The sequence below is a fragment of the Lotus japonicus genome, chromosome 6 (genome assembly GCF_012489685.1).
Source record: "Lotus japonicus ecotype B-129 chromosome 6, LjGifu_v1.2".
In the NCBI taxonomy this organism is placed as follows: Eukaryota; Viridiplantae; Streptophyta; class Magnoliopsida; order Fabales; family Fabaceae; genus Lotus; species Lotus japonicus.
Genome location: NC_080046.1, coordinates 42,604,211 through 42,616,722, shown reverse-complemented (window position 1 = coordinate 42,616,722; position 12,512 = coordinate 42,604,211). Strand labels below are relative to the sequence as shown.

At 39.7% G+C, this 12,512-nt stretch overlaps 1 protein-coding gene across 2 annotated transcripts; it reads left to right on the top strand.

Annotated features, from left to right (window-relative positions):
• Positions 1 to 6,235: 6,235 nt before the first annotated feature.
• On the top strand, positions 6,236 to 9,909 carry LOC130726136 (disease resistance protein PIK6-NP-like). Of its 2 annotated transcripts, none has more exons than XM_057577366.1 (2): positions 6,236 to 8,687; positions 8,973 to 9,909. In XM_057577366.1, the coding sequence occupies exon 1, from the start codon at positions 7,586 to 7,588 to the stop codon at positions 8,402 to 8,404; it is 819 nt and encodes a 272-aa protein (XP_057433349.1). In that variant the 5' UTR covers positions 6,236 to 7,585; the 3' UTR covers positions 8,405 to 8,687; positions 8,973 to 9,909. Both variants share the same exon structure in this region, with proteins under 2 accessions (XP_057433349.1, XP_057433350.1).
• Positions 9,910 to 12,512: the final 2,603 nt, after the last annotated feature.

The following is a 12,512-nucleotide window of genomic DNA, read 5'->3' as shown; positions in this document are numbered from 1 at the left end:
TTGGACTATAAAAGGCTGAAGAAAAAGAAGAAAGCTAAGAGAGAGAGATCAAGAGCTGCAATACAAGAAAAGATTCAAGCCTCTACTTTCTTCATCTGTTCTTATTTAGTTTACACTCAGCTTATTTAGAAGCAAACCTTTGTAAACACCAACCTCAAACAGTTGTTTGATTTTCCTTAAGGGACCGGGTAGGTCAGTATCCTTAAGAAGACTAAGAGAGTGAATCTTAGTGGTGATTCCTTTAGGAGATCAAGGTTGATCGGATCCTAGAGAAGACTAAGAGAGTGAATCTTAGTGTGAGCTAAGTCAGTGTATTGTTAGTCACTTGTAGGTTTCAAGTGCAGTTGTAACAATTATCTGATTAGTGGATTGCCTTCATTCTAAGAAGGAAGAAATCACCTTAACGGGTGGACTGGATTAGCTTGAGGGATTTATCAAGTGAACCAGGATAAAATACTTGTGTGCTTCTCTCTTCTCTCTATCTTTATCCGCTGCACCATCTATCTTAGAGAAACCGAAAAGATTTACTTTAAATCTTAAGGGGAAAGTTTTTATATTGAAAACGCTATTCAACCCCCCCTTCTAGTCGTTTTTCATACCTTCACTTGGGACTAAACCACTTCCAAAAATTCGGGAAGCTTTCTCAGAAGTAAGAAGGGAAGAAAGCAGGAGGAAACTCATGCTAGGGACATCCATCTCAGCCCCATCCACTGAAAGCTCTGCAATGGCAGCAAGAGGAAACCAACCTCATCCACCAACAAAGAAAACTCGCCCCTAGTGTGATCAATTCAAGAGGCCAGGCCACACCAAGGAGAATTGTTGGAGTATAAATGGAAAACCTCCAGAAGCCAAACAATTCAAAAGCAAGAAAGGCAGAGGAAACACTGTGGTTCACCACCAAAACTCTGAGGTAATATCTAATTCATCACCATTCAGCAAAAAACAAATGGAGACTCTTCAAAAACTCCTTCAGCAGACCATGTTAACTGCAGGAAAAAGTGGTACTGCTGCAGTGGCTCAAAAAGGTAATTTCTTATATGCCTTAAACACTAGCAAAGGAAAAATAGAGTCATGGATCATTGACTCAGGAGCTTCAGATCACATGACTGGAGACTTAACTTTGTTTAGTAGTTATTCTCCTTGTCCCTATAACTACACTGCTCGAATAGCTGATGGAACACATTCTAAGGTCATGGGTAAAGGATCACTTATTATCTCCCCACATATTACACTTGAATCAGTTTTATATGTGCCCGAACTTGATTGTAACTTGTTGTCCATTAGCAAGATTACAAGAGATTTGAAATGTGTTGCTAAATTCTCTGATAACCTGTGTGAATTTCAGATTTTGGAGTCGGGGAAGACGATTGGCAATGCTAAAGAGTGTGCTGGACTCTACCTCCTCAAAGTTGAAAAATCAGAAGAATTGAAAACCCATTCTTATGCAGTAGCAACAGTTCCAAGTAGTGAAAATGATGTAATGTTGTGGCACTATAGATTAGGCCACCCAAATTTCATGTACTTGGAAAAGATTTTTCCCTCATTATTCAATAAAAACCAGAAGAATTTTCAGTGTGAAACTTGCCAATTGTCTAAGCATACTCGCAGCCATTACCCACCACAACCATATAAACCATCTCAACCTTTCTCATTAATCCATAGTGATGTATGGGGACCTTCACGGGTTCACAACATTACTGGCTCAAGATGGTTTGTCACCTTCATTGACGATCACACGCGGGTCACTTGGGTGTTTCTAATGAAGGAAAAATCAAAAGTTGGGAAGATTTTTGAAGTATTTCATAACATGGTGCAAACACAATTTCAAAGCAAGATTCAGATACTTAGAACTGACAATGGTCGTGAGTATTACAATCTTGCTCTAACTTCCTACCTTCAAAAGGTTGGAATTGTTCATCAAAGTTCTTGTGTAGACACCCCCCAACAGAATGGAGTTGCGGAAAGGAAGAATAGACAACTCCAACGCAAAACCATGAGTCCAACCAGGCCCTAGAAAATGAAGTCCCTACGGGTAATGTTGTTCCTAATTCTGTTCCTGTTAACATGAATGCACCTGACACTGATATTCCTATTGCCATGAGAAAAGGGGTGAGAACTTGTACTCAACAATCTATTGAGAGATATGTTTCATATGGAAAGTTATCACAAAAATACAGGTCATTTGTAGCTGCTGTTGACAACATAGAAATTCCCAGAAACATTCAAGAAGCTCTGCAGAAACCTGAATGGGCAGCAGCTGTAACAGAAGAAGTTCAAGCACTGGTAAAAAATGGGACTTGGGAAATCACCACTATACCAGAAGGAAAGAGGCCAGTGGGATGCAAGTGGATATTTTCAGTCAAATACAATGCTGATGGAAGTATAAACAGGTACAAAGCCCGGTTGGTTGCAAAAGGATTTACACAATCATATGGAGTGGATTATGAAGAGACATTTGCACCTGTGGCAAAACTCAATTCTGTTCGAGTCCTGTTATCTTTGGCAGCAAATCTAGATTGGCCTCTTCACCAACTAGATATAAAGAATGCCTTTCTAAATGGTGAGTTAGAAGAAGAGGTGTATATGCAAATACCTCCAGGACTTGAATCACCCAACACTTCAAACATGGTATGCAGACTCCGTAAATCACTATATGGCCTAAAACAATCACCAAGAACATGGTTTGACAGACTAACAAGGGTTGTCAAAGAAGATGGTTTTGTTCAATGCCAAACAGACCATACTATGTTTGCTAAGCACTCTATGGATGGGAAGATAGCCTTATTCATTGTCTATGTTGACGATATCGTTATTACAGGAGACGATTATGACCAAATCAAACATCTAAAGAGTCTTTTAGCAAACGAATTTGAGGTCAAGGATTTGGGCCAGCTCAAGTACTTTCTAGGGATGGAAATTGCTCGGACAAAGAATGGCATTTATGTATCTCAGAGGAAGTACACTCTGGATTTACTTAAAGAAACAGGGATGCTCAGATGCAAAGCAGCTAATACCCCCATAGAGCCGGTCAAAAGAAGTGAAGAGGAAAGTATACCAGCTGATAAAGATAGATATCAAAGTCTGGTTGGAAAATTAATTTATCTAACTCACACCAGGCCAGATATTGGCTTTGCTGTAAGCTTGGCTAGTCGCTACATGTCAAACCCAACTGAGACTCACATGAAGACTGTGAACAGAATCCTCCAATACCTAAAGGGATCACCTGGTCGAGGACTTTATTTTCAGAAGAACTCAAACAGAGGCATCGAAGTCTACACTGATTCAGATTGGGCAGGTTGCTTATCTAACAGGAAATCTACCACAGGCTATTGCACCTTTGTATGGGGAAATATGGTAACTTGGAGAAGTAAGAAACAATCTGTAGTAGCTAGGAGTAGTGCAGAAGCTGAATTCAGAGCTATGGCACAAGGTATTTGTGAAGGAATTTGGCTCACACGAATGCTGGATGAGATCAGAATTCCTACCAATTACACCATGAGAATACTGTGTGACAACAAGGCTGCTATAAGCATTGCTAAGAATCCAGTTCACCATGATAGGACAAAGCATGTGGAGATTGATAGGCATTTCATTAAGGAGAAAATTGATCAAGAGATTATACGTGTTGATCACATTCCATCATGCAAGCAAACAGCAGACATAATGACTAAAGCTCTTCCAAGGAACATATATGAAAATATCAGATCCAATCTGGGTATGATAGATATCTTCCACCCAGATTGAGGGGGAGTGTTGAAAGTCAAATGCAATTAATTAGCACACTAATTAGAATAATTAGAGTCTGATTTGTACAGCTAATTAGGACTTTTATGTTAATGTTATTAGCATTCATAGAGAGAATATTTTCCCTGATTTTTAGGCTAGAATAGTGCCCAGGTCTTTAGTCATTTGTATTCTATAAATACTGCTCATGTATCATTTTACCTATCAATATAATATCATACATTTTCCGCAGTTAGTCTCTATGTAGATGATCTCATCTTCACTGGTAATAGTGAAGCTATGTTTTTATCATTCAAGGAATCTATGAAGGGTGAATTTGATATGAGTGATTTGGGAAAAATGAACTTTTCCTCGGGAGTTGAGGTGGTTCAGGATTCAGAGGGGATTTTTATTAGTCAAACCAAGTATGCTCGTGAGGTGTTGGAAAGATTTGGTATGGCTAACAGTACACCAGTCATCAATCCTGTTGTTCCTGGCAGTAAGCTTTCAAGGCAAGGAAGGGGAAGAAAGATTAATTCGACTCTCTATAAGAAAATCGTTGGTAGTCTAATGTACATGACTGCTACGAGACCAGATCTCATGTACTCTGTGTCCTTGGTCAGCAGATATATGAAGTGTCCCACTGAACTGCATCTTCAGGCCATTAAAAGAATCATGAGGTATATTAATGGCACTGTTGCTCTTGGAATCAGATACTGCAGGAAAGGTAAGGGAGAATTGGTGGCTTTCACTGATAGTGATTATGCTGGGGACTTAGATGATAGGAAAAGTACTTCGGGATATGTCTTTCTTTTGGGAACAAGATCCATTGCTTGGTCTTCAAAGAAGCAACCTGTGGTAAGCCTCTCTACCACAGAGGCTGAGTTCATTTCAGCTGTTCTTTGTGCTTGCCAGTGCTTATGGTTGAAGAGAATCCTTTTCTCTCTTGGTCACTCACTGGACAAGTGCTCTACCATCTATTGTGACAATAGTTCGACCATCAAGTTGTCCAAGGATGCTGTGCTACATGGGAGAAGTAAGCATATCGATGTGCGGTATCATTTTCTTAGAGATTTGGTTAGAGATGGGGTTGTGCGACTGGTGCATTGCAATACAGAAGATCAAGTGTCAGACATTATGACTAAGCCTTTGAAGGCGGATGCTTTTATAAGGCTGCGACAAGAGTTGGGTATGTGTTGTCTGGAGGAGTGAGTAGCTTGTTGTAAACTCACTTTTGCTGTTAACAAGTTGAGTTTAGGGGATGGTGTTAGAAGAATGAAATGTTAGTTTTACTTGTAGCTGTTAGTTTAGTTGGGCCAATTTGTGGGCTTGTGACTTAGCTAGGATCTACCACTAGTATTGGCAAGTTGCCACTTTAAGTGGCAGTGTGTATTGTTTGTTGTATAAATATTGTGTACAGATGAATGAATGAAGTAGAGAATACACTTTGGTAGAAACAGTTTTATCGTTGAGTTTCCATATTCTCTCACATAATTGTTGCTTACCAAGACCAATTATTAGCAATCACTGTTGTTCTCAATCTGTTTTTGGGTTTTTTTTTTCTATTTTTGGTGGGTGTCAAGAACAGATCTTCTTCGTGGACTGTTCCTCTTGAACATTTTCTGGGTTTTTGTTTTCTGGGTAATTGTTATCAATGGTTTATGGGTAACTGTTTTCAATGGTTTTTCTGCTTGAACATTTTCTGGATTATTTAGGAAATTAAGGTGAGGGATTAATTTAGGTTAATTGGGGTTTTTAATTACTGAGTTAATTTTTTTTTTTAAAAATAACACCTGGCCTCATTAATCCCATGTGACAATGCCACATGGACCACCGGAGCTCCGGTGTTGACCCAGAGCTCCGGAGGGATGAAAACCAAATTTTGTGATAAAGGTTAGGGACTAATACCCACCTTTGCTCCGGCAAGGGACGAAAACCAAGCATTTGGTAAAGGTTAGAGACCAAAAACTTATTTAAGCCAATTATCTAAATGCAAGTTGGTGATTAAAGATTAAAGAATGACCAAAAGAAGCTCAAAGTCTTCCCCTTCCGGTGGACTTTAAGATCAATAATGTTACTTACACACCCATCATTTGAGGTGGAAGAGGTGGAATGATGAGAAAGATAGGAAGAAAAGAAAAAGTAAGAGAGAGAAAGTATGAGATGTGATAGATGATAAGATGAGAGAGATAGAAACAAAAAGAGGTGGAAATGAAGGAGTAATGTTTCATCCACACCTCTCTTTTGAGGTGGAGAGGTGGAATGGTGAGAGAGATAGGAAGAAAAGAAAAAGTAAGAGAGAGAAAATATGAGATGTGATAGATGATAAGATGAGAGAGATAGAAATAAAAAGAGGTGGAAATGGAGTGTTTAAAAAATGAGGTGTATATATATCATTACTCGGAAATGAAGTGTTTAAAAAAGGAGGTGTGTATATATCATTGTTGCTTTAAGATGCCTGTATAGATCTTAAAAGACATAAGGTTTTCCTCTCATCTCACCATAAGGCAGAAACCATAGCTGGATTAGAATCCGAAAATATGTTAAAGAAAAAATTAGATATTGCAGTGGAGTTTATGAAGTTTACATGGAACTATTTGGTTGTACCTGCAGTCATCATGGTGATGAATGTGCCAGATGAGGTTGCTGGCATCAAAGTTGATGTGAAAGGAGTTCGTGCCCGCAGCAGAGAAGCATACAGGAAGGCAGCTGAAGCTGAAGACGGCGACACACGTGACCGAATGGAAAGAAGGGCTAGCCAGCTGAGAGAAGTGGCTTTTCACATGGAAGATGTCATTGATGAATACAAGAACAAGTGTGAGGTACAACAGCCTTGTTGCTACCCAGGATGTGGGGCTTTACCCTGTCATGATGCTGACTTTGTCAACACTACGTGCTACCATCGACTCCAAATAGCCCTTAAGATCAAGTGTATTCAATCAGAGCTTCTTAAAATTGACAAAAGGATTGAAAAAGAAGACAACAAAGTTAAGTCTTCTTCAGCTGCACAAGAACAAAGAAGACGAAGCCACTCTACCGTGATAAGAAATGATTGGGAGAGCCTTCCAAAGGAGGCTATCTACATGCCCCCAGATGATATTGTGGGCTTTGAAGGCCATTGTGACAAATTGATCAGTTGGTTGGAAATGAACCAACCACAGTGCACTGTCTTCGCCCTCGTCGGAATGGGAGGGTGAGGAAAAACCACTCTTGCCCGGAAGATCTTTAACGACAAAGAGGCGATGGAGAAGTTTGACTGCAAAGCATGGATCTATGTGTCTCAGTTCCAAACTCCAGAAGAATTGTTCAAGGACGTGTTGCGTCAGGTATGCGAACAAACAAAAGAGTCTCCTCCTCAGGGAAATGTTACAATAAAAGAAGTGAAGACACATTTGAAGAAAAACAGGTATGTTCTCTTCTTTGATGAGGTATGGGAACATAATTTTTGGAAGGAAATTATGATTAGGGAATTTGTGGGCTGTAACAATGATGGAAGTAGGATAATTATAACAACCAGGAACCTAGAAATCGCGCTGGCTTGTAAGGGATCTACTCATGTTGAAGTGCATGAAATGCAGCCTTTAACAATAGAAGAATCTTTGAAGCTGTTCCATCAGACAGCATTCAGATATGATGATGATGGATCTAGCAAAAAGATTTGTGGAGAAATAATGCCTGCTAAAATTGTTGAAGAATGCAAGGGCCTACCACTAGCAATTGTGGCCATCGGTAAGCTTGTAGCCGTGAAACCAGAACTTGCATATAAATGGAAAATCAATATTGAAAACGCAGGCATTACGAAAATTTTAAGTCTAAGTTTTGATGATTTAGATGACAGTAATCATGCTTCATGTCGTTTTGAATGTATCCTCATAAGGATGAAGTTAAATCAAAGAGATTAATTCGGCAGTGGATATCAGAAGGGTTTTTAAAAAGTGAAGAGGGAACTTTGGTGGAGGAAGAGGAAACTGTGGAGGATGTTGCTGCAGAATATTTAGATGTTTTGATAAAAAAAAAATTGGTACAAGTTTCTTCCTTTACCATTGATGGCAAACCTAAAAGTTGTCATGATCATTACCTAATACATGATATGATCCTCAGACAATTTAAGGATTTTGGTTTCTGCCGGCGTATTAGTGAAGATGTTCAGTCACACACAAGAGAAATAGCTCGGCGCCTGTCAATAGCAACCAACTGCAGTGAAGATTTACCTGGATTTTTTGATGATCTAACAAGAAGTGTTGAAAGCAAATTCATTCAGTCAGTGCTTCTCTTCACAAAAGAAGTAGTACTAACTGCAGAATTTGTGGAGAGTATCCCTAAAACGTACCCGCTATTGCAGGTACTTGATTTTGAAAATGCTCAATTATCTTGGGTTCAAGATTTGGGGGATCTAACCTACTTGAAGTATTTGAGCTTCAGGAATACTCAGATACAAAGTCTTCCAAAATCCATTGGTAAGCTTCACAACTTGGAGACTTTGGATCTAAGGCAAACCGCGGTGAAAGAGATCCCAAAGGAGGTGTGCAAGCTTACAAAGCTACGACATCTTCTGGGTAAAGACATGTCTTTGGTTCAATTGAAGGATGGTATTGGAGGGATGAAGTCCCTACAAACGCTACGTCACGTGAAACTAGATGGCAGTGGAACAGAGCTAATTACGGAGCTGGGAAAGCTGTGACATTTGAGGGATCTGATATTGACTAATGCTGGAGGGGAACATGGAAGCCATCTGTGTTCCTCAATAAATAAGATGAAACACCTGACGAAACTGCACATTGTTGCAATTGCAAAGCCTGGAAATGAAGCCATTGATTTGCTAAATCTGAAAGAGCACTCTAAGCTTCCGAAACTTCGCCTGCAAGGGAGGTTTCAGTTGCCAGAGTGGGTTCTAAGGCTCTCAGATAATAATTTGGTCCTGTCAAGTGATGAAAGTGAAGGATAAGGAATCTTGGAAGTAAAAGGTATGCTTTCTTATTCTGAATATCTTCAGAATGATATTCTTGCTAATAATTTCTGTTTAGTCATTGAAAAAATGCAAGCTATTTTTGGCTCTCTTTATCATCTGGTACATGCTTTATTTGTTATTTCTATTCTACATCATTTGTTAGAAATTAGGGACAAACATTTGTAATCAATAAGCCTCTGGGCCTTTTCAAGAGGATCTAGTTGCAGTCCTTTCATGGTAAAACAGTTTCACCTTTGTAATGCTCTGTAATAATATTTTACTCCGACTTGGTTGGTGCTAGGTTTCTTGCTGCTGTGGAAATTCAGATTCTCCATGTGGCTTTCAACAACACTGGCATTTTAGCTATAGGTTCCTGCTTTGGTACTTCAATCTCTTCATTAAGAGAATACATGTGAAGCTGTCTTTCTTTAATAAATATGCTGCTCAAGACATTTTGATTTTGATTCCACTCCTTTGTCATGTAATGGCAGCAACATGTTATGAGAGTTTCTGTTTCAAGATGTGTTGAGTTGTATGTCTTTCTATTATTTTGGAATAAGAAAACACAAGTTTCAAGTAATTTCACAGCTTTTCTAACGCTTCCTTGCTAAGTTAATTATGTTGTTTTGTGCTAAATCTCCTTCAGCCTTTTTTTGTTTTGGACATTTTCATTCATTACACCTGTATCATGGTAACAAAACTAATTTTTTTTTTTTTTTTTGCATAATTTGGGCCTTCGCTCAAAGTAAAAACAGTTTATGATGTGGGATAAACAAATGTTGTACGGTATCCGAGGCCGCCCCGAAGGCCTCCATCAAATGTTGATACAACAAAGTGGTGTGATTTTCACAAGTTTGTGGGTCACACCACTGATAATTGTTGGACTCTGCGAAAGGAAATTGAGCGTTTGATAAAGGCGGGGCACATGACCAACTTCGTCATAACTGAGTCGACCAAAGCGGATCAAACGCAAGCGACTCAAACAGCAGTGTCAAAAGGTAAGGACATTGTGGATGAATTGGGAGAACCATCTGGTTAATGCTCGTCTATCTCACGAGGATTTGGGGGCGGGCGTTTATCCAGTAAGGCTAGAAAGAGGTAGGAAGAGGCGGTTAATTCCGTGCAAAAGGTGTATGCTGGTGAATGTTGGTTGAATCATGCGCCAATTGCTATCACTCCGCACGACGTACTTTGCACATGTTACGCCGCATGACAATGATCCTATTGTGGTTACAATAAGGGTCAATAACTACACCACGAAGAAGGTCTTTTTAGATCAAGGAAGCTCGGCGGACATCATCTATGGCGATGCGTTTGAGCGATTAGGACTCAAGGGATTAGATTTGAAGCCTTACACAGAATGCCTCGTAGGCTTTACGGGCGATGGTGTGAAGGTACGTGGATATGTGGAGATAGCAACTGCCTTCGGTGAAGGTGAGTTTGTGAAGAAATTTCAAGTAAGGTACCTGGTTATTGCTTGTCGGGCAACGTACAATGTGCTGATTGGAAGGGATACCTTAAATAAGTTGTGCACTGCAATTTCAACCGCTCATTTAACGGTGAAGTATTCGGCGAGCAATGGGAAAATCAGTATATTGAGAGTAGATCAAGAGGCGGCTAGGGAATGCTATTCTCAAAGCTTGGCCTTATATGGAAAAAGGGTGGCCAAGGAAAGCCATCGAATCACAAAAGATTTTCCTCAGGAAGGCTTTTCCTTGGATCCACGTGAAGATGCGGGTGATACAAGGCCTCAGCCTGTGGAGGACAAGAAAACAATACAAGTGAATGGTAGATTCTTGAAAATTGGAAGCGCTTTGACAACTGAGCGAGAAAAACGGCTGACAAAGCTGCTTGAGGACAACTCGGACCTGTTTGCTTGGACTATTAACGATGTTCCGAGTACTGATCCAAAAGTTATTTCACATAAGTTGGTGATCAACCCTGGGGCCAAAACAGTAGTGCAAGCACGCCGGCGGATGGGTGAAGAAAAATATAAAGTAGTCCAAATCGAAACTAAGAAGTTGCTAGAGAGGCGGTTCATTTGTGAGGTTCAATATCCAACATGGTTAGCTAATGTGGTCAATGTTCGAAAGGAGAATGGAAAGTGGAGGATGTGCACTGATTACACTAGTTTGAACAAAGTATATCCCAAGGATTCGTACTCATTGCCCAATATAGACAAGTTGGTGGATGGGGCATCAGGAAATGAGTTGCTGAGTCTTATGGACGCATATTCAGGATACAATCAAATCATCATGCATCGCCCCGACGAGGAAAAAACGACATTCATGACAAATCAGGCAAACTATTGTTATCGCACCATGCCTTTTGGCTTAAAAGATGCAGGGGCGACTTATCAACGCCTGATGGATAAAGTCTTTGCAAATCAAGTGGGAAGAAACATGAAAGTTTATGTGGATGACATGATAGTTAAATCAGTTTTGGCTAGTGAGCATTGCACAGATCTTGGCGAGGCTTTTAAACAGTTGCGCGAGTACAATATGAGACTTAACCCAGAAAAGTGTTCTTTTGGTATTTTGGACGGAAAATTCCTAGGTTTCATAATTACATCTAGAGGTATTGAAGTGAATCCCGACAAGTGCAAGGAAATTTTAGAAATGAAGAGCTCGACCAATATTCGAGAAGTACAGCGCCTAACAGGAAGGTTGGCCGCCCTCTCGCTATTCTTACCTTTGGCGGGAGATAAGGCCGCACCATTTTTTCTTGTTTAAAGAAAAACACAAAATTTCAGTGGTCTGAGGCGTGTGAAGAAGCGTTCCGAAATTTGAAAAAGTCATTGGCAACACTGCCAATATTGGCAAAACCAACGCCTGGCGTTCCTTTGATTCTTTATGATTACACTATCATATCATGTTTGCTTATTTTGTTCATCAAACAGACCCTTAAGGTGAATGTCGGTAATAAGACTTGTTACATATATTAAATGCCATATTTTGACAATGTCAATGCCACTAAAAATAATTTTTTTAGTGAACAAAGCCAAAATTTGAATAGGGGTGGAATTAGGCTGACATTCACTAGACTTTACTTAAATAGGTCGGACCTGAAGGTGCGAAAAACACTAGAAAGGGGGGGGGTTTGAATAAAGTTTTTGAATAAAGGATATACTTTTGAACTTTTTCCAAACTCAAAGATAAGAACTAGATGCTGAGGGATAAGAAGTGAAGCACGCAAGTATTTTATCCTGGTTCACTTGAGATAAAAGCTCAAGCTAATCTAGTCCACCCGTGAAGGTGATTTCTTCCTTCTTCTGATGAAGGCAATTCACTAAAATCAATGAGTGTTACAACTGCACTTTGCTACCTGCTAAGTGACTAACAATACACTGATTTTCTCACTAGTATCATCTTAAGAAGCTGATCTACCGATCCTCTTAAGACTAGCTAAACACTGAATCAACCTTGATTCAGTCCTCTCAAGATCCGACCAACCTTGGTCTCTTAAGGAACTTTACAAAGTATTGTAAAAGGTTTCGGGTTTACAAGAAATGCTTCTAAAAAGCTAATAGTAAACTTAGATGTTTAAGAACAGTGAAGAAATAATGCTAAGAGATTGGTTCGAATAAGTTGAATGATTTCAGCAAAGTTTCTTAGCTTCTTTCTTCTTTCTTCAGTCTTTAAATACTCCAAGGCATATGATGTAGCCGTTGCTAGGGTTTTGTCCGTTGGAGTGGCAATCTTGTAATATCAGACTGCTAGGCTGAACGAGGTAGGTGGCGGACAGACTGAGGCTTGTACAATTTGTACTATGACAACGACCTGTCCTTTCACCACCTGACTTGAGATCTGGAGTGCTTCAGATGAACGTTGGTGAAGCTTCT

Coding starts and splice junctions, on each gene's coding strand:
- LOC130726136 (XM_057577366.1), top strand. CDS start 7,586: ATGTATCCTCATAAGGATGAAGTTAAATCAAAGAGATTAATTCGGCAG.